This window comes from Muscardinus avellanarius (genome assembly GCF_963383645.1).
Source record: "Muscardinus avellanarius genome assembly, chromosome: 21".
Taxonomy (NCBI): Eukaryota; Metazoa; Chordata; class Mammalia; order Rodentia; family Gliridae; genus Muscardinus; species Muscardinus avellanarius.
The window spans coordinates 18,593,592-18,616,339 of record NC_137807.1 but is presented as its reverse complement, the minus strand read 5'-3'; the positions used below and the strand labels follow the sequence as shown (position 1 = coordinate 18,616,339).

At 45.3% G+C, this 22,748-nt stretch overlaps 1 protein-coding gene across 1 annotated transcript in view; it reads right to left on the bottom strand.

Annotated features, from left to right (window-relative positions):
• Window positions 1–17,413, bottom strand: part of CHEK2 (checkpoint kinase 2) — a gene marked incomplete at both ends in the record, with an annotated part of 40,667 nt that extends 23,254 nt beyond the window's left edge. Inside the window, 6 exons of the mRNA XM_080717793.1 lie at window positions 102–155; window positions 7,406–7,514; window positions 10,523–10,613; window positions 12,879–13,026; window positions 13,142–13,266; window positions 17,047–17,413. Of these exons, the coding sequence (XP_080573919.1) occupies window positions 102–155; window positions 7,406–7,514; window positions 10,523–10,613; window positions 12,879–13,026; window positions 13,142–13,266; window positions 17,047–17,413 (894 nt within the window). The remainder of the gene's footprint in view (window positions 1–101; window positions 156–7,405; window positions 7,515–10,522; window positions 10,614–12,878; window positions 13,027–13,141; window positions 13,267–17,046) is intronic.
• Between the last annotated feature and the right edge of the window lie 5,335 nt (window positions 17,414–22,748).

Genomic DNA, 22,748 nt, shown 5'->3' with positions numbered 1-22,748 from the left:
ACGCGAGATTAAGCACTCGGGCTAACACTAGCTCTGCTTTGCACAAATGCTTTAGACTCTAAATGAATTCAAGTCTAACCATATTTGCTATCAATACTTACATGATTTAGTTTCTTCAAAATTTCTATTTCAGTTTCCACATTGAGAGCTGGATCCTTTGAGAAACAGAGTTACATTATAGTTAGGCCAGGCGTGGTGGCGCACGCTTGTAATCCCCGCACTTGGGAGGCTGAGACAGGAGGATCGCGCAGGTTCGAAGCCAGCCTCAGCTACTCAGTGAGGCTTCCAGCAACTTAGTGAGACCCTGTTTCCAAATAAAAATATAAAAAAGCTCTGGGAGTATAGCCCGGAGGTAGAAAGCCTCTGGGTTCCACCTCCAGTACCACAAAAAAAAAAAAGAGTTACATTATAGTTTATTAATAGTAATAGGAAGAACCAATATTTTCTAAATATTTCCAGTTAAACTTATTTGATTAAAGGCTGTTGGAGTTAGAAATCAGGCTCTAGTCATACAAAGAAATCATGACCTGGAGGTCAATGATTAAATAAGACACCCAGAACCACAATGCAAATTGCTTAGCACCTGCAAGCATTCAAGAATCAGCTCACAGCTGGGTTTGGTGGCACACACTTGTACTCCCCGTACTTAGAGGCTGAGACAGGAGGATTGCAGGTTCGCGGCCAGCCTCAGCTACTTAGCAAGACCCTCTGCAACTTAGTGAGAACCTATTTAAAAATAAAGAATAAGCCGGGTATGGTGGCGTACGCTAGTAATCCCAGCATTCAGAGGCTGAGACAGGAGGAACACAGGTTCACCACCTGCCTCAGCTACTTAGTGAGACCCTGTTTCAAAATAAAGAATAAGCCGGGTGTGGTGGGGCATGCTTATAATCCCAGCATTTGGGAGGCTGAGAGAGGAGGATCACAGTTCATGAAAAGCCGCAGCTACTACTTAGTGAGGCACTTTGCAACTCAATGAGACCCTGTTTCAAAACAAAGAATAAAAAATAGGGCTGGGGGTGTCGCTCAGAAATAGAATGCCACTGGGTTCTATCCCCAGTACCACAGAAAGAAAAATAAATAAATTTTAAAAAGCCAAGCATGGTCATGCACACTTGTAATCCCAGTATTTGAGAGGCTGAGACAGGAGGATCGCAGATTCAAGTCGATCCCTAACAATTTTGCAAGACCCTGCTTCAAATTAATAAGTGAAAAACCAGGCATGGTGGCCTACCACAATAATCTTAATATTTGCAAGGCAGAGATAGGAGGATTACAAGTTTATAACTAGCCCCAGTAATTCAGTGAAGCCCTCCACAACTTAGTAAGACCCTGTTTCAAAGTTAAAAATAAAATATGAAGAGCCGGGCGTGGTGGCGCACACTTGTAATCCCAGCGTTTGGGAGGCTGAGACCGGAGGATCACGATTCGCAGACAGCTCAGCTACTTAGTGAGGCCCTCTGCAACTCAGTGAGACCCAGTTTCAAAATAAAGAATAAAAGGGTTACGCACTCTGGGAACCCCTCCCCTTTGGGGAGCTTTTCTCTCTCTCGCAGGTCGCGTTGGCTTTGAGAGAGGGTGGGGTGCAACTGAAGACACTTGGCCTGGGCTACACTCGGGTAGTGACCTGAAGGCCTCCACTGGACATCAAGGCCGACCAGGGCCCCTAGGGGTGACCTGCACTTCTTTTCTGGCAGATCTCGTGGACTTTGGGAGAAAGCAGCTTGCAACTGAAGGCATCTGGCTCGGGCTACCCTCAAGTATTGTTCTGAAAGCAGCCGCTGGGCACCAGAATCCCGACAGCCCTTAGGGGTGTTCTGTCTCTTTTCCCTATTCCCTGCTGCTTCCAATAAACTTCTTGCTCCCCTTGAAAGAAAGAAGAAAGAAAGAAAGAAAGAAAGAAAGAAAGAAAGAAAGAAAGAAGAAACAGGGCAGGGGGTGTAGCTCGGAGGTCGAATGCCCCTGGGTTCCATCCCCAGAGCTGCAAAAAAATAAATAAATAAAATAAAATATGAAGCCAGGTATAGTGGTGCATGCTTGTAATCCCAGCATTTGGGAGGCTATGACTGGAGGATCACAGTTCACAGACAGGCTCAGCTACTTAGTGAGGCTCTGTTTCAAAATAAAGAATAAATAATAGGGCAGGGAATGTAGCTCGGAGGTTGAATGCCCCTGGGTTCCATCCCCAGACCTGCTAAATAAATAAACAAACAAACAACTATATGAGCCAGGGTGGTGGCGCACACAGTACTTGGGAGGCCAAGACAGAAGGATCACAGGCTCACAGCCTGGATCAGCTACTTAGGCCCTCTGCAACTTAATGAGACCCTGTTTCCAAATAAAATATAAAATAGATCTGGGAGTATAGCCCACAGATAGAAAGCCCCTGGGATCCATCTCCAGTACCACAAAAAATAGAATAAAATATAAATAAATAAATAAATAAATAAATATGAACTGGGGGTGTAGCTCAGAATGTCCCTGGGTTCAATCCTTAGCACCACCAAAAAACCTAAATTAAAAATTAAAAAAAATATATATATAAAATAAAAAAGGCTGGAGATGGGGTCCATCCTCAGGACCAAATTTAAAAAACTGTAAGTCTGGTACAGTGCAATGCACCTGTGGTCCAGTCTACTCGGAAGGCTGAGGTAGGAGAATCACTTGAACCCAGGAGTTAGGACACCTTAATACAAAGAAGGAAAAAAAAAAGCTGGGCATGGTGGCACATTCTTGTAATGCAGTACTTGGGAGGCTAAGTCAGAAGGACCACGGGTTCATAGATAGCCTCAGCTATTTAGTGAGGTCCTGGGCAACTTAGTGAGACACTGTTTCAAAAGTAAAGAATACAAAGATAAGGCTAGGGGTATATCTTGGAGGTAAAATGCCCCTGAGTTCAATCCCTGGTACCACACACACACACACACAAAAAAAAAAGAACGAAAACTAGGCTATATTACCTCAGAGGTAATGCCCCTGGATTCCATTGCTGCTACCTGGGAAAAAAAGAAAGGGGCCAGGGAGCTCTGGCCAGGGGCCTGAGATAGAATGCCCTCAGTACCATCAAAAAAGAAAAAAATCACCTCCCATTAAATCTCCAACTAAAATAGACTGTAGAGCCAGGCATGGTGGTGCACACTTGTAATCCTCCAGGCTGAGACAGGAGGGTCGCGGTTCGCAGACAGCCTCAGCTACAATGAAGCCCTTTGCAACTCAGTGAGACTCTTATACAAAAAGTAAAGAATAAAAAATTAGGGCTGAGGGTGCAGCTCAGAGGTAGCATGCCCATGTGTTCCATTACAGTACCTCCAAAAAAAAAAAATTAAATTAAAATCAAAAAGAGGGCTGCAGTGTAGCTTGGAGGTAGAATGTCCCTAGTTCATCCCCAATATCAAAAAAAGAAAAAGAAGAAAAAAAAGAAAAAAGAAAGAGAGAGATTCTGAAGAGAGGACGCTTTCAGAGAATTGAAGTCCTTCTCCAGTACAATTCAAGGGCTCAGTGGAGGTGACTCAACTTCCGGGCTACCTCCTCCACAAGCAAAGAGGACGCCGAATGACTGTAATGTGAAGCGGACTCTGCTAAGAAACCCCAGATGTTTAACTGCAAACGCCTGCTTCTTCCTGTCATCTGTCCCCTCAGGACCATATCAGGATGTCACTACTCTGATAATACAGAGGCCATAGAGGCCAATATAAAGTGGACATAATCCCAGTACTGGGGAAACTGAGAACACAGGAACGGGTTTAAGATCAGCCTTCAGGACTTAGCAAAACTATCAGCAACCTAGCAAGACTTTGTTTCAAAACAATAAAATAATAAGAGCTGGGGTGTCGCTTGAGGGTGGAACTCCCCTGGGATCTAACGTGATTCAAAGAATGACCCAATAGGATTCAGCTGTACAGGGAGCATGCCTGTAGTCCAAGTACTTGGGAGGTTAAGACAGGAGAATCACAGGTTCAAGACCAGCCTCAGCAACATGGTGAAACTCTAAGCAACCTAGCAAAACCCTGTTTCAAAAATAAAGAATAAGCCAGGCGTGGTGATGCATGTTTGTAATCCCCACACTTGGGAGGCGGAGACAGGAGGATCGCACAGCTTCAAAGCCAGCCGCGCGCGCTGGCTTAGGAGACCCTGCTTCCAAATAAAAAATATAAAAAATAGGCCTGGGAGTGTAGCCCGGAGGTAGAAGGGTTTCCAGGAACCCCAGTATCACACACACAAAAAAAAGAATAAAAAACCGGGCATGGCAGTACATGCTTGTGATCTCAGTACTTGGGAGGCTGAGACAGGAGGATCACAGGTTCATGGCCAGCCTCAGCTACTTAGTGAGACTCTCTGCAACTTAGTGAGATCCTGTTTCAAAATAGAGTTAAAACGGGGCTGGAGGTATAGCTCAGAGGTAGAATGCCCCTGGGTTCAATCCCCAGTAATGCAAAAATAAATACATACATACATACATACATACATACATAATAAAAGCGAAAAGGGATGGGGTGTAGCTCAGAGGCAGAATGCACTAGGTTCAATCCCCAGCATCATAAACTAATCACTTAATTAATTAATTTTACTATTTTTCTTTCTTTTTGTGTGTGTGGTACTGGGGATTGAACCCAGGGGCATTCTACCTCTGAGCTGTATCCCATTCCTATTTTTTTTTTTTGTGTGTGTGTGGGGGGGGTACTAGAGCTGGAACCCAGGGTCATTCTACCTCCAAGCTACACCCCAGCCCGGCTTTTATTTTTTAGTTTGAAACAGGGTCCCACTGAGTTGTAGAGGGCCTCACTAAGTAGCTGAGGATGTCCGCAAACCACGATCCTCCTGTTTCAGCCTCACAAATGCTGAGATTACAAGCATGTGCCACCCGCCCAGCTCCTATTTTTTATTCTTATTTTGAAACAGGGTCTTACTAAGTTGCAGAGGGCCTCACTAAGTAGCTGAGGCTAGCCGGGAACCCGTGACACTCCTGTTTCAGCCTCCCAAGTACTGGAATTACAAGCATGCACCACCATACCCTGCTTACTCTAAGTGTTTTTGTTTTTGTTTTTGTTTTTGTTTGGTGGTACTGGGGTTCCTGGAAGCCCTTCTACCTCCGGGCTACACTCCCAGACCTATTTTTACATTTTTATTTGGAAACAGGGTCTCCTAAGCCAGCGCGCGTGGCTGGCTTCGAACCTGCGCGATCCTCCTGTCTCTGCCTCCCAAGCGCGTGCGCCACCACGCCCGGCCTTTCTCTAAGTTTTTAACAATCTGTTAGATACATTCTCCCCCAGAAGGGAAGCAAATTCAGAATCACATGCAGGGCAAGATCTGTAACAGTGAACAGAGAAAGGAAATTCCTCCTGCCATGTGAGAATGGCATTGTCTAAAGGGGGGGAAAAAAAAACTTGAAGAATGTTAAAGTATAATGGCCAGAAATAGCTGAACACAAAGGAAAAGATGATTAGGGACTACGTTATCCATTACTTTGTCGGGTCACACATAGACAGACCAATACATCTGACAACATCACTATACAGCTTAATGTGTACGACAGAGAATGTACTAAAATGTATAGAAATGATTTAAAATTTCACAATCTGTAACTAAGAGCCTGGAGTATGACTCAGTAGTAGGGCACATGCCTGTTATGTACCAGGCCCTGGGTTCCATCTCCAACAGCACGAAACAGAAAAATAAGCCTATAGCCGGGCGTGATGGCGCACGCTTGTAATCCCCGCGCTTGGGAGGCAGAGACAGGAGGATCGTGCAGGTTCGGAGCCAGGAGCATGCGCTGGCTTAGGAGACCCTGTTTCCAAATAGAAAAATGTAAAAATAGGTCTGGGAGTGTAGCCCGGAGGTAGAAGGGCTTCCAGGAACCCCAGTACCAGCAAAAAAAAAAAAAAGCCTATAATTAATGTGTAAATACTAAGCTGTTCATTGCCAAATCACCCAAAAAAGAAAAAAAAATTGGGATAACCTAAATAACCAACTAGAGAAATGCCAAGTAAACTGTAATAAAGCTGGCATCGGCTTTCTTCGAGGATGGCTGACAACCTCTACAAATCTGTCCCCGGGATCACGCAGGACGTTTGCACGGAGTTCAACTTACAGCCTCACAGCTGAGTTCCCACCCCCGGTGCTGCTCCACTCACTCGGCCCCGGAGCACCCCAACTCCTCTTGGCCAGCCAGGGTGCTGAGGCGTGGGGGTGGCGTTGCTATTCTCTGCCACTGTGACTTTTCATACGGCAAATCTTCAGGTCAGAAGCATAATCATCAAAATTTGCACGATGAGTCAAAATGACACTTTCATTTTGAGGGTGTTAAGACTCTTATGTGATAACTGTTTTCTTTTTTGCTTTGTTTTATTTTGTTTGGGGGCGAGGGATTGAACCCAGGGGTGTTCTACGTCAGAGACCCACTCCCGGCCCTTTTTATTTTTGTTGTGAAACAGGGACACACTAGGCTACTGAGAAGCTCGCTAATTGCTGAGGCTGTCCTTGAACTAGTGATCCGGTCTCAGCCTCCTAAGTACTAGGATTACAGGCACGCACCGCCAAACAGGCTTGACAATTGTTTTCAAAGAAAATGTTCAGAATAGTTGCAACACTCTGACAGGCTCACATGAAGATTTCGAGAACTTTTTTATTTCTATTTCTCACTAGAACTCTACAGGCAGCTGGGCATGGTGTTGCACACTGTAAACCCAGCCCTTGGGAGGCTGAGACAGGAAGATCAAAGGTCAAGGACAGCCTCAGCAAGTAGTGAGACCCACAGCAACCTAGCGAGACCCTATTTCCAAACAAAAAGGAAAAAGGGCTGGTGGTGTAACTCAGAGGTAGAATGCTCTGGTACAATCTCTAGTACCAAAAAAATAAAATAAAATAAAAAAGGATTGCATAAGGTCGATGAAATGGAGACTCAGTCATCTAAAGGGATGTCTTAGGGAACATTCTATGCTAATCTGCATATGTAGAAAAGCAGAATGCCAAGCTATACGTGCAATATGATTGCAATCATCTAAAAACAGGAATTCTATGAAGCAAGACTGGAAGAAAAAGAGAAAACTGAAAACAGCTGCAGGGTAACAGTGGCAGGATTATGGCTGTATTTCTCTCTCTCTCTCTCCCCTCCCCTTTCAATTATTATAAAAACAGTCTAGTAACAACTTTGAACTGAAAAAAAAAATTTCTGCTGTATACATTTATTATGTACAACCAAATATTTTTGGAACCAAATGACATACCAGTGAAATTTTCAAGATCAACTAAAACATACCTAAGATTTTTTCACGTGCTTCGAGGGTCCCACATTACTATGCCTGAGCAGTTAATTCTCTCTGAGATTGCAAATCCTCACTCTAAGATTATTGGGAGAAGGTATGAAGGTGTGAAGTAGAGCTGGGCAGCCAGAAACAGAGGTACTTACTGCCTCTCTCAAGGAGCCAATAGCGAACCTCCTTTTGCTGATGACCTTTATGGCTACTTTCTTACACGTCTTCCTCTCAAAAGCCAGCTTCACTTCTCCACAAGCACCACTACAGGGAAAAGCACGGACAGTAACTTTCTAGGTTTTTTTGTTTTGTTTTGTTTTTTAATTTTTTTTGTGTGTGTATGTGGGGGGGGGGGTCTGGAGGTGGAACCCAGGGGCATTTGACCTCTGAGCTACACCCCCTGCCCTATTTTTTATTCTCTATTTTGAAACCGGGTCTCACTGAGTTGCGGAGGGCCTCACTAAGTAGCTGAGGCTGTCCATGAACCTCGATCCTCCGGTCTCAGCCTCCCGAATGCTGGGATGACAAGCGTGTGCCACCACGCCCAGCTATCCAGAGGTTTTTTAATGATGAGACTCACCATACTCAAGCCTAGAAGGTGAAAATGGCCAGGCTTGCCTACACCTGCAACACCAGTACTTAGAAGGCCGGGATAGGAGAATGGCAGGTTTGAGACCAGTTTCTACAATGTAGCAAGACCTGTTTCAAAATAAAAAGGGCTGGAGGTGTAGCTCAGAGGTAAAATGCCTCTAGGTTCAATCGCCAGTACCAAAAATTAAAAATAAAAAGTTAAAGATGGTGCATGTAGCTGGACATTGTGGTACACAATGCTTGTAATCTCAGTGCTTGAGAGGCTGAGACAGGAGGATCACACAGGTTCAGAGCCAGCCTCAGCTACTTAATGAGGCTCTCAGCAACTTAGTGAGATCCTGTATCCAAATAAAATATAAAATAGGTCAGGGGCATAATCTGGAGGTAGAGGCCCCTGGGTTCCATTCCCAAGACCAAAAAAACAAAAAAAAAAGATGGTGTATGTAATAGCCCTTCACTGTCCCTGTTTTCAGAGGACCCAGTGAAACATCACTGATGTAAATGCCAAAGGAATTAGCAGATGTGGGCTATCCAACACTGAGTCAGCTCCAATTCCACTTCTGAGTTCATACAGACTTACATTGCTTTTTTATTTTGTTTTCTTTTTCTTTTCTTTTTTTTTCTTTTTTTTTTTTTTTTCAGTACTGGGGATGGAACCCAGAGGCATTCTACCTCTGAGCTACACCCTGGCCCTATTTTTTTTATCCTTTATTTTGAAACAGAGTCTCACTGACCTGCAAAGGGCCTTACTAAGTAGTACATGAGGCTGTCTGCAAACCTAGATCCTCCAGTCTCAGCCTCCCAAATGCTGAGATCACAAGCATATGCCACCACACCTGGCTCAGATTTACATCTTATTACAGGTCGAGATCATGAATTTTTAGAAAGACACTAAGAAAACTGAGAAAGAAATTATTTCTCCCAGAGGTCAGAAAAACATCCACTCAAAAGTATTCCCTGGTCAAAACTGAGTACCCCAAACAAGAGCTAGTAAACAGAATCTGCCCATAAATTCCTTTCACTGATACCCTCCTCTGTCCTCCTCATTCTCTGTCTTGAAAAGAAGTGCACACACAGCGCATAGCACAAATGGCACCCTACCTCAAATCTAAACTTATTGCACAATTACCCTGTTTGCAGCAACCTCTCATAAAGATTTGCAATTAACTAGAATCCTACTAATGGGGAAGGAATGCTTATCCAGCATGTTATGAAGCATACAGTTAATCCTAAGAAGGCTCTGTTCTCCAAAGCTTGGGTCAGAGCAGGGGAATATTATCAATGTATCAATCATCCATTTCCAGCCTGAAGCAGATGATTATAACTACTCTAAGTATGGAGAGAATGAGATGAAGGGTTTACAAAGACATGGTGGGGGGTGCTGGGGATCAAACCCAGAGGTGATCTACCTCTGAGCTACATCCCAACCCTATTTTATTCTTTTATTTTGAAACAGGATCTCACTAAGTTGCTGAGGCTAAATGCGAACCTGCAGTCCTCCTGTCTCAGCCTCCCAAGTACTGGGATTACAAATGTGCACCACCACGCCCAGCCAAATTTTCTCTTGTATGTCACGAACCGTACCCATGGCTTCTCGCTAAATGTCACAGTTTTTTTTGTGTGTGGTACTAGGGATAGAACCCAGGGGCATTCTACCTCTGAGCTATACCCCCAGCCCTATTTTATTCTTTCTTTCTTTCTTTCTTTCTTTCCTTCTTTCTTTCTTTATTTATTTATTGGTGGTACTGGGGTTCCTGGAAACCCTTCTACCTCCGGGCTACACTCCCAGACACCTATTTTTTTTATATTTTTTATTTGGAAACAGGGTCTCTTAAGCCAGCACGGCTGGCTTCAAACCTGCACAATCCTCCTGTCTCTGCCTCCCAAGCGCAGGGATTACAAGCGTGCGCCACCACGCCCAGCTTTATTCTTTTTTTTTTGAAACAGGGTCTTACTGAGTTGCAGAGGGCCTCATTAAATGATAGAGGCTGGCCACAAACCTTCAATCCTTCAGCCTCAGACTCTCAAGTACTGGGATTACAAGCATGTACCGCCACACCCGGCTGTACACTTAATTTAAAAGGGTAAATTAAGCCGGTCATGGTGCCGCATGCTTGTAATCCCGGCATTTGGGAGGCTGAAACACAAGGATCGTGGTTCGAGGACAGCCTCAGTTACTACTTAGCGAGGCCCTTTGCAACTCAGTGAGACCCTATTTCAAAATAAAGAATAAAAAACAGGGCTGGGTGTGTAGCTCAGAGGTAGAATGCCCCTGGGTTCCATCCCAGTACCCCAAAAAATAAATAAATAAATAAATAAATATAAATAAAAGGGTATATTAGCCAGGCATGGTGACATACACCTGTAATCCCAGTACTCGAGAGGCTGAGACAGGAGGATTGCACGTTCAAGGCCAGCCTCAGCAAGCCCTCTAAGATTTGTTGAGATTCTGCTTCAAACTAAAAAATAAAATAGGGATGAGGGTGTAGCTTGGAGGCATAATGCCCTGGGTTCACTCAACAGTACCACAAAAATAAATAAATATACGTATCGCTAATAATTTCCCCACAATTCTGTTATAAATAGATAACAAAGGTTAGAAAATCACACATAAAAAACTAATCAATGATAAGTGTGTTGGAAAACAAAGTTTAACTTATATGAAAAGAAAACCAGTTTACCTTCCGAGAGTTTTTGACATGATGTATTCATCTCTTAATTCCTTAGGGTAAACTGACTGATCATCTACAGTCAGATCAAAAAATACAAAAACTAAGAAAAAGAAGAGCAGAAATTGGGCTTATTAATCCATATAACCAGATAACCGCTTCTAAGATTCATCTCGATGGGATATGAGACAACAGTTTTTCATTGTATTTAACCTGTAACCCCAAAGTCATCATTTAGCGAGGCTGAGACTTGTTAGGAAACCCTGGAGAAGTGACACTCATATTTCCTCCTTCAATGGAAACGCGCAGCATCGTTGCCCCAATGGTGAAGGGAACCCGCAACAACCTGCTGTTCACATTTGCTGACCTCAGGGTATCACTCCATCGGACTAATACAAAATGCCCCTGCACAGGACCTCAGGCCCAGAACCAAGAAGCAGTGCACCTGAACCTAGAAAAAATGTCCCAGGCAACTGAAGGTCCCGATAAAAATTAAACCACTGCCGGGCGTGGTGGCGCACGCTTGTAATCCCCGCGCTTGGGAGGCAGAGACAGGAGGATCGCGCAGGTTCGAAGCCAGCCGCGTGCGCTGGCTTAGGAGACCCTGTTTCCAAATAAAAAAATGTAAAAATAGGTCTGGGAGTGTAGCCCGGAGGTAGAAGGGCTTCCAGGAACCCCAGTACCACCAAAAAAAACCAAAAAAAACAAACAAACAAAAAAAATTAAACCACTAGCTACCAGAATAGTAGTATCATCTCTCAGACATTAATACCTTTATACACCTGCTGTTTTACAGCATAAACTATCTTTTTTTTTTTTTTTCATGGTACTGGGGGCAGAACCCAGGGGCTTTTCTACCTCCAGGCTATACTCCCAGCCCTATTTTATACTTTATTTGGAAACAGGGTCTCACTAAGTTCCTGAGAGCCTAAGTAGCTAAGGCTGGCTTCGAACCTGTGTGATCCTCCTGTCTCAGCCTCCCAAGTACTGGGATTACAAGTGTGCACCACCACGCCCGGCCCGCAAAAACTATCTTAAACCTATTCATAAAGTTAAATCAAGAGCAGTATCTAAACAAATCCCTTTTATTGTTCCATTATTCAGGCTGTAGCTCAAAAAATAACTACTCATTTAGTAGTAGTTTTTCTTACTTAATAATTTGGGGAGGGGGGTACTCAGAATTGAACCCAGGGGCATTCTACCTCTGAGATAGGCCCCAGCCCTAAATTCGTGTGTGTGTGTGTGTGTGTGTGTGTGTGTGTGTGTGTATGTGTGTGTTGGGAATAATACTGGAGATTGAACTTAGGGGCACATTACCACTGAGCTATAACCCCAAACCTATCTTTCTTTTTTTTTTTTTTTTTTAATTTTAAAACAAGGTCTCACTAAGTTGCTGAAGGTCTTTCTAAGTTACTGAGGCTGTCCTCGAACCTGTGATCCTCCTGTCTCAGCCGCCCAAGTACTGAGATTATAAGCATGTACAATACTTGGTTCATTTAATAACATGGGTCAAACCTGCATGCACTCAGTTATGAAACTTCTCAATTCCACAAAATCATCAATGATAAATGTGCACCTGCCTGTTATATCTTGAAAGAATGAAATCTTTTCAGACCCTGGAGTTTCTCAGATTTCAGGTGACAGGTTTGGACCTCCTAGACAAACCTAAAAATCCAGTCTCTGCGACCAACCTGAGCCACCTGAGTGAACTGGATTCCAGGGGGCGAGGCAGGCACTTGAGGCTGACCCTTCCTGGTGACTGAAATACACCAGCCACCCGGGGCCACGTTCTGCTGTGCTCATGGCTGTTTATGGACCTCCATGTTTCCATGGTATCTGGGCAGCTGAGCAAGTGTCAAGGTCAGCTTCAGGGACAAGAGTTACCCACACAGGCAGGAAGGTAAGTGCATGCAGGCGAGGCTAGGTGGATTTAAGATAATGAGAAGGACTGGGAACACGAACAGAGAAACAAATCTGTCACCTAAAGGCAGCAGCCCTACTCAGTACCTGCACATCCCCACGTTGTGAGTTTGTAGACTCACCGTAGCCAGGGGTTCCAACTTTTGAAGGAAATCTGGATTTTCTCCAGGTGAAGTGAATCACACTCATAATTCCTGTACTTGGGAGGCTGAGACAAGAGGATTGAGGCCTCAGCAATGAAGCAAGACTCTGAGTAACCTAGCGAGGCCCTGTCCTAAAAACATAAACTAGAAAAGGCTGAAGGTGTAGCACAATGCAGCTAGGACAAGCAGAGTTAAATCTCAAATACTAACTTAATTTTACTTCCTTAACCATATTCTATAAGGAGACAGTTAATTTTCCTTTTACACAGGAGGGGAGAAACCCAGTAACCATTAGATAAAATTACCTTTATTTCTGCATAGTGAAAGTGCAATTTCAGAATTGTTACTCAAGGGACGGCGTTTTCCTTTCCCTACGAGCTCCGTATTTACAAAGGTTCCATTCCCGCTTTGATCTTCTATGTAAGCGATATAAGAATTCTTGGGACCCATTTCCTGAAATAGAACATTTTATTTCAAAGTTTAACAGTGGGCGTTGACAGTCAGGATGCATCTAAGAGCAATGACTAGCTTCCCAGCCCTCCCAAGTACATGGATATTAGCCACCAACCCTGAAAATCCGAAAGTGCTTCTTGCTATAAGTCCGGTATTTATCCGTTCTTTTCAGTAGTGGTTCATCAAAACAGTAGTCACAGCTTTTATCTCTTCCAAACCAGTAGCTGTCATTAACACATTCTGTAATACAAAAGCACACACCTGAGGGCTGCAGAATTTCAGGTATCGAACACCTTTAACAGTTGCTCATAACGCCGGGTGTGGTGGCGCACGCTTGTAACCCCAACATTCGAGAGGCTGAGACTGGAGGATCGCGGTTCGCGGACAGCCTCGGCTACTTAGTGAAACACTCCGCAATTTAGTGAGACCCTGTTTCAAAAGAAAGAATAAAAAAATAGGGCATGGAGTATAGCATGGAGGTTGAACGCTCCTGGATTTCATCCCCAGACTTACCAAAAGCAAAAAACAAAAAGTTGCTCATTGCCGGGCACGGTGGCGCACGCTTGTAATCCCTGCATTTGGGAGGCTGAGACAGGAGGATCGTGCAGGTTTGAAGCCAGCCTCGCTGGCTTAAGAGACCCTGTTTCCAAATAAAATATAAAATAGGTCTGGGAGTGTAGCCCGGAGGTAGAAGGGTTCCATCCCCAGTACCACCAAAAAAAAAAAAAGTTGCTCATAGCTGGCGCACACTTGTAATCCCAGTACTTCGGAGGCTGAGACGAGAAGGTCGTGGTTCACAGACAGCCTTAGCTACATGGTGAGGCCCTCTGCAACTTAGTGAGACCCTGTTTCTAAATAATTTTAAAAACTGGGTAGGGGGTGTAGCTCGGAGATTGAATGCCCCGGGGTCCATCCCCAGACCCGCAAAAAAAATAAATAAATAAATAAAAGTTGCTCATAAACTGGGCATGGTAGTGCACGCTTGTAATCCCAGCATTTGGGAGGCTGAGACAGGTGGCCGTGGTTCATGGACAGCCTCAGCTACTTAGTGAGGACCTTTGCAACTCAGTAAGACCCTGTTCCAAAGTAAAGAATAAAATATAGAGCTAGAGGTATAGCTCAGAGGTAGAATGCCCCTGGGTTCCATCCCCAGTACAATAATAATAATAATAATATTAATAATAATAATAATAACAACAACAACCAGGCATGGTGGCACAAAAATAATAATAATAAAATTTTAAAAAGTTTCCCATACACCAGGCATGGGGTGCACACCTGTAATCCCAGTATTTGGGAGGCTGAGACAGGAAAAAAATCACAATTTATTTATTTATTTATTTATTTATTTATTTATTTATTTTTGGTGGTACTAGGGATGGACCCCTTCTACCTCCGGGCTACTCTCCCAGACCCATTTTATATTTTATTTGGAAACAGGGTCTCTTAAGCCAGCACGGCTGACTTCAAACCTGCACGATCCTCCTGTCTCTGACTCCCAAGCGTAGGGATTACAAGCATGCGCCACCATACCTGGCCAGTTAGTTTGTCTGTTTGTTTGTTTGTTTGTTTGTTGTGTGTGTGTGGTACTAGGGGTGGAACCCAGCGGCTTTCTACCTCCGGGCTACACTCCCAGACCTATTTTATATTTTATTTGGAAACAGGATCTCACTAAGTTGCTAAGGCTGGCTTCGAACCTGTGCGATCCTCCTGTCTCTGACTCCCAAGCGTGGGGATTACAAGCGTGCGCCACCATGCCCGGCCAGTTTTTTTTTTTTTTTAATTTATTTATTTGTGGTCCTGGGATGGAACACCCCAACCTATTTTTTATATTTTATTTTAAAACAGGGTCTCACTGAGTTGCTGAGAGCCTCACTAATTAGCTGAGGCTGGCTTCGAACCTGTGTGACCCTCCTGTCTCAGCCTCCCAAGTACTGGGATTACAAGTGTGCACTACTACGCCCAACAAAAATCACAGTTTAGATGCCAGCCTCAGCAACTTAGTGAAACCCTATTTCCAAATAAAAAATAAAATAGGGCTGGTGGTATAACTGGGAGGTAGAATGCCTCTGGATTCAATCTCCAACACCACAAAAAAAAAAACTGCATATTATATGATGTTATTTATATTAAAAAGCCAGAACAAGCCTGGAGTGGTGGCGCACACTTGTAATCCCAGCACTTGGGAGGCTGAAATAGGAGGATCCTGGTCCATGAAGAGCCTCAGCTACTTAGTGAGGCCCTTTCCAACTCAATGAGACCCTGTTCCAAAATAAAGAATAAAAAATAGGGCTGGGGGTGTAGCTTAGAGGTAGAATGCCACTGGGTTTCATCCCCAGTACTGCATAAAATAAAATTTTTAAAAATGAAATGCAGCTGAGACAGGAGGATCACAGGTTCAAGTCGAGCCTCAACAATTTTGCAAGACCCTGTTTCAAATTTAAAAAATGAAAAGCAAGGCATGATGGCCCACCTCTATAATCTTGATACTTGAGAAGCTGAGACAGGAGGATTGCAAGTTTGTAGCTAGCCTCAGTAAATCAGTGAAGCCCTCTACACCTTAGTAAGACCCCATTTCAAAGTTAAAAATAAAATATGAGCCAGGGTGGTGGCACACACTTATAATTCCAGTACTTGGGAGGCTGGGACAGGAGGATCGCAGGCTCACAGCCAGCCTCAGCTACTTAGGCTCTCTGCAACTTAGCGAGACCCTGTTTCCAAATAAAATACAAAATAGGGCCAGGCGTGATGGCACACGCTTGTAATCCCCATGCTTGGGAGGCAGAGACAGGAGGATTGTGCAGGTTCGAAGCCAGCCGCACGCGCTGGCTTAGGAGACCCTGTTTCCAAATAAAAATGTAAAAATAGGTCTGGGAGTATAGTCCAGATGTAGAAGGGCTTCCAGGAACCCCAGTACCACAAAAAATAAAATAAAATAAAATATAAAATATAAAATAGGTCTGGGAGTATACCCCGGAGGTAGAAAGCCTCTGGGTTCCATCCCCAGTACCACCAAAAAAAAAAAAAAAAAAAAAAAAAATTTAAATACATAAAAAATGAAAAGGGCCGGAGATGGGTTCCATCCTTGGGACCAAATAAAAAAACCTGTAAGTTTGATGCAGTGCAACACACCTGGAGTCCAGTCTACTCGGAAGGCTGAGGTAGGAGAATCACTTGAGCCCAGGAGTTAGGACACCTTCTTAATACAAAGTTCAATCGGGGACTGAAATCAGGGTCTTTCTACCTCTAAGCTACAACCCCAGCCCTATTTTCATGTTTAGCTTCAAACAGAGTCTCACCAAGTGGTAGGGGAGCTAAGTACCTGAGGCTGGCCAAGAACCTGTGATCCTCCTGCCTCAGACTCCCAAATACTGGGATTAACAGGTGTGTGTCACCAACCACGCCCGGCTAAATCTGCTTTTTTTTTTTTTAAAGAGGGCCCATAGCTCTCCTCAGACCTTCAGATGTGCAGCACATTGATAATACCTCATTATTTTTGTGTATGTATGTGTGTAGTGGTACTGGGGGTTGAACTCAGGGGCATTCTACCTCTCAGCTACTCCCTCAACCCTATTTTATTCCTTATTTTGAAACAGGGTCTTGCTTGGTTGGTGAGAGTATCACTCTTTGGCGAGGCTGTTCCTAAACCTCTCTTCCTCCTGTCTCAGCTTCCCAAGTGCTGGGATCACAAGCATCCTCCACCGCCACACCCCGCGTCCCCGTTAGTATTTGGAAGAATGTGATATCTATGTCCAGTACGTGCTATTTTGGTTTTGTTTTGCAAGAAGAGTTGAACTATTTTTGATAACAAGACTAAATAGTGGAAAATGAAGAAAAAAAAATAAAAGCTTGGAAAGAATAAATGAAATGCACAGCAGGTAAAACCAGAATCTCTTATTTTGTCTTTTAGAACCTTGAACTCCAGAATCATTCCACGAGTATCCTGAGTTTTCTGCTGAGACAACCTTCTGTAATTGTTTTTCTGAGCAGCACACGATACTATAAAACAAAAGGTCTTACCAAGATTGGAGAATCCATCCTGAAGGGCCCATAATCGAGCCCAAGGGGCAGGGACAGGCTCCTCAGGTTCTTGGTCCTCGGGAATAGAACACAGTTCCTGAGTGGACACTGTCTCCAAGGAGCTCAGTGTCCCCGAGCTGGACTGAGAAGACTGACTGGAGGTGGGTACCGTGCTGGAGGAACTGGACGTGCCTTGGGACTGGGAGGAGGTGCCGTGGGGCTGTGAGGAAGGACCATGGGTCTGGGAGAAACCACCTTGGGACTGGGCGAAGCCGCCCTGGGACTGTGAACAGGAACCGCTGCCCTGAGCCTGCGAAGAGGTACTGCCCCGCGACTGCTGACTCTCTGCCTCTGTCTCTCGAGACATCACGACCTCAGTGTCCACCAATAAGGTGAGTTTCAGGGAACCAAACTGAAAGTTCAAGAGTAAAGAAATGGCATATTATAATCACCAAAAAAATAAAGAATTGGGAGGCTGAGACAGAAGGATCCAGGTTCACTGACAGCCTCAGCTAATAAGTGAAGGCCTTTGCAACTCAGTAAGACTCAGTTTCCAAATAAAGAATAAAAAGTAGGGCTGGGAGCCAGGTATGGTAGTGCATGCTTGTGAACCCAGCACTCTGGAGACTGAGACTAGAGGATTGCAGTTCACGGATAGACTCAGCTACTTAGGCCCTCCGCAACTTAGTGAGACGCAGTTTCAAAATAAAGAATAAAAAATACGGCTGGGAGCCAGGTATGGTGGTGCATGCTTGTGAACCCAGCACTCTGGAGACTGAGACTGGAGGATTGCAGTTCACGGATAGACTCAGCTACTTAGGCCCTCCGCAACTTAGTGAGACGCAGTTTCAAAATAAAGAATAAAAAATAAGGCAGAGGTGTAGCTCAGAGGCCGAATATCCCTGGGTTCCATCCCCAGACCCCCTCCCCCCCAAAAAAAACAGTAAACCATAGTTGTGTCTACCACTATGGGGCCTGCTGGTGTAACACTATGTCAGACCAGGCCGAGTTTTTCCCCCTGGTGCTAGATCTAATATGCAGTATGCACTGTATCACTGAGTTCCATCCCCATCCGCTTTCTGCAGCTTTTTTGAACAATACTTACCTGCCTTGATAAGTGGAGCGTGTCAAGATATAGCTGTGAAAGGTTAGAGGCAAACAGGACTGGAGTCAGAGGGCTACAGTCAAACTTCTGCTTAACCTTGAGATAGGTCACCTCTCTGAGCCTATTTCCTCATCTGCAAAAAGGAGACAGATCAGGAAGATTAAAGGAGGTGATATGCCGGGCATGGTGGTACACTCTTGTAATCCTAGTACTTGGGAAGCTGAGCTAGGAGGCTCATTGCCTCAGCAACTTGTGAGGCCCTCTGCAACTTAGTGAGGCACTGTTTCAAAATAAAAAATAAAAAATAGGGCTGGGGGGGGGGGTAGCTCAGAGGTAGAATGGCCCTGGGTTCCATCTCCAGGACCACAACAAATAAATAATTAATTAATTAAAAAATAGGACTAGGGGTGTAGCTCAGAAGTAGAATGACCCTGGATACAAACCTCAGTATCAAAGAGGCAAAATGAAGCCGGGCACGGTGACGCACGCTTATAATCCCAGCGCTTGGGAGGCTGAGACAGGAGGATCGCACAGGTTCGAAGCCAGCCTCAGTTACTTAGTGAGGATCTCAGCAACTTAGTGAAACCCTGTTTCCAAATAAAATATAGAACAGAACTAGGAGTGTAGCCAAGAGGTAGAATGCCCCTGGGTTTCATCCCCAATACCACAAAAAAAAGAAAAAGAAAAAGAAAACAGAAAGAGAAAAAGAAAAGCCAGGCATGGTGGTGCATACTTATAATCCCAGCATTTGGGAGGCTGAGACACAAGGATCGCAGTTCGTGGACAGCCTCAGCTACTTAGTGAGGCCCTTTACAACTCAATGAGACCCTGTTTCCAAATAAAGAATAAAAAAATAGGGCTTGGGGTGTTGCTTCAAGGAAGAATGCCTCTGGGTTCCATTCCCACTAACAAAAAAAAAAAAAAAAGAAAAAAAAGAAAAAAAAGGGAAAAGAAAAACGGGGTGATGCATGTAATTTTCCTTCCCAAGTGATGACTGCTATTATTGGAAGGCCACTGGTGAGTGAAAAAATGACCCAGCAAAACTACAGGACTATGAACAGAACACCAGTCCCAACAACTTCAAATGTCCCACAAGTGTGACACAACCTTTTTTTAAAACAGAGAAACTAGCCAGGCGTGGTGGTGCATGTTTGTAATCCCCGCACTTGGGAGGCTGAGACAGGAGGATCACACAGGTTCGAAGCCAGCCTCAGCTACTTAGTGAGGCTCTCAGCAACTTAGTGAGACCCTGTTTCCAAATAAATTATAAAAAATAGGGCTGGGGTATAGCCCAGAGGTAGGAAGCCCCTGGGTTCCACTCCCCAGTACCACAAAAGATAAAAATAAAAAAAATAATAAAACAGAGAAACTGCTGGGTGTGGTGGCACAGGCTTGTAATCCCTGTACTTGGGAGGCTGAGACAGGAGGATCGCAGGTTCAAGGGCAGCCTCAAGCAAGTAGTGAGAATCTCATCAACCTAGCAAGACTCTGTTTCCAAATAAAATGAGGCTGGGCGGTGTCACTTGGAGGTAGAATGCTTTCGGGTTCAATCTCCAGTAGCACAAAAATAACAAATTAAAACAAGCCAGGTGTGGTGGTGCACACTGGTAATCCCAGCATTCCGGAGGCTGAGACAGAATAAGAGCTAGGCATGGTGACGCACGTTTGTAATCCCAGCATTTGGGAGGCTGAGACAGGAGGATCTCAGTTCGAGGCCAGCCTCAGCTACTACTTAGAGCCTTTTGCAACTCAGTGAGACCCTGTTTCAAAATCAAGAATAGGCTGGGCATGGTGGCATACGATTGTAATCCCAGCATTCGGGAGGCTGAGACCGGAGGATCGAGGTTCGCGGACAGCTTCAGTTACTTAGTGAGGCCCTCTGCAACTCAGAGAGACTCTGTTTCAAAGTAAAGAATAAAAATCAGGGCAAGGGATGTAGCTCAGAGGTCGAATGCCCCTGGGTTCCATCCTCAGACCCACAAAAAGAAAGGAAAGAAAGACAGACAAACTAAAAAAAAAAAAAAAAAATAGGGCCGGAGGTGGAGCTCAAAAGGTAGAATGGCCCTGGGTTCCATCCGCAGTACCACAAAAAGTAAATTACTTAATTAAAACAGAGAAACTGAGCCAGGCATGGTAGCGCACGCTTGTAATCCCCACACTTGGGAGACAGAGACAGGAGGATGGCGTAGGTTTGAAGCCAGCCGAGCTGGCTTAGGAGACCCTGTTTCCAAATAAAAATATAAAATAGGTCTGGGAGTGTAGCCTGGAGGTTCAAGGGCTTCCAGGAACCCCAGTACCACCAAAAAAATAAAAAATAACAGAGAAACTGAGACACAATGAGGACTTGTGCTCTCTCATCCACTCCTTGCCAACCCACACCACACACTTCCTGGAGAACACTCAGGATATTCTTCTATGTTTCTGTTTCCTGCAGTGCCTAGCAGCTAAGACTGGATTTTCAACAAATGTTTTAGAGACTGAGCCTGGTATGGTGGTGTATGCCTATAATCCCAATACTTGGGAGGCTAAAACAGGAAGTTCACGGTTCGAAACCACCCCTGCAATTTAGGGAGGCCCTCAGCAACTTAGCGAGACTGTTGCAAAATAAAAACTAAAATAGGAGCCGGGCGTGGTGGCACACGCTTGTAATCCCAGCATTTGGGAGGCTGAGACAGGAGGATCGCAGTTTCGCGGACAGCCTCAGCTACTTAGTGAGGCTCTTTGCAACTCAGTGCGACCCCGTTTCAAAAAATAAAGAATAAAAAATCGGGCTGGGGGTGTAGCTCGGAAGTAGAATGCCCCTGGGTTTCATCCCCTGTACCACAAAAAAAAAAAAGAAAGAAAGAAAAAACTAAAATAGGAAGAGGATGTAACTCACAGCCCCTGTCTCCATCCTCAGTAACACCAAAAATAAAAAATATTCTAGAGGTTGAATCTAAAGAAGGGTAATAATTACTGACAGTTATGGAAGTTTTTCCAAAGTAGCTTTGCTCTAGTATTGAAGAGCACAATTCTATTCCATCTCATCCTGCACGTCCAGGCCTGTTTCGGCTTGTAAGTAACAGGGAAAGTGAATTTCACCTCGCAGATTAGCTAGAAAGGAAGAGAGTGGCCCACGCGCTCTCCCCTGCAGCTCAAATCTCTAGATAAAGCGGAAGCGCGAAAGATTCCACTTGCAGGAGACCCTGAGGACGGGATTCGAACTCCCCTACACCCAAGACAAGTTTCCCACTATGACTCACCGCGTGAGCCCACCTGGAGCCGCAAGCCCTCCGCAGCCGCAGCTAGCGGAGTGGCGCTAAACCTGCGGATACAAACTCCACCCTCAGCCAATCAAAACGCCCTCCGTCGCGACCGGGCCAATGAGAAGCGGCAACGCGACCGCCGCGCGTAGCCTCAGTGCTTGCCGGGAATTGTAGTTCAGAACGCAGTGCGGGACTCAGCTTCCTGGTTTCCTCGGCGACCCTGCCCCCTCTGCTTTCTAGCCAATCAGCAGCGTCTGTCTGGTCAGCTGTTTTCTCCGCTACTTCCCCCCCACCGGCGACCGCAGCAAAACTGGCCGCGGGCCTGATGTGGGGCGGAAGGGCCCAGGCCTGGCTGCGGCTATGGGACTTGCGGCCTGCAGGAGTTCCTAGCAGGAGACTGCTCAGCTGCAGTGCCGCGTCGCAGGCGGGAGGCAGTTCGCGACCGTGCTGGAACTGCGGGGGCCCCGGGGGTCGGGGCCAGGGGGACGGGTTCTTCTGCCAGCAGTGCCGCGCGCTGCAGCCGCCTGACCCCACTCGAGACTACTTCAGCCTGATGGATTGGTACTGGCAGTGGCTTCGGGGGCACGGCTTAAGTCGTAGGAAACGTCAGGGGCTGGCCAGGGGAAGAAGGCCGGGCTAGGAGATTGGTGGGCGGGGAAGTGCGTCTAGACTGGGGAAATTGAGGAGCAGGGACTGGGGAGGGGGCTTTGGGAAATGGAGATGAGCGTAGAGGAAATCGATGGTTACCGAGGAGGGACCCTTGGGGGGCGGGACCCATGGGATGTGGAAGAAGTCAACAGGCGGAGCTTTTTTTTTTTTTTTTTTCCTTTGGTGGTACTGGGGGTGGAACCCAGAGGCTTTCTACCTCCAGGCTACACTCCCAGACCTATTTTTATATTTTATTTGGAAACAGGGTCTCTCACTAAGTAGCTGAGGCTGGCTTCGAACCTGGTGATCCTCCTGTATCAGCCTCCTTCAAGCGCAGGGATTACAAGCGTGCGCCACCACGCTAAGAGACCCAAAGGTTGAAGTTAGGCTGAGACTTTTTCTTTTTCTTGGTATTAGAACCCAGGGGCATTCCACCTCCGAGATATACCTCCAATCTTACTTTTTTTGTTGTTTATGTTTTTAATTTTGAAGCAGTCTAAATTGTGGAGGGCCTCACTAAATTGCTGGGGCTGGCCGCAAACCTGCAATCCTCCTATCTCAGCCTCCCAAGTACTAGGATTACAGGCGTGTGCCACCACACACCGGCAGGGCTGAGACTGTGTGTGTGTGTGTGTGTGTGTGTGTGTGTGTTGCATATATGTATATAAGTTATGTATGTATGTATGTGTACAAAAAAAACAACG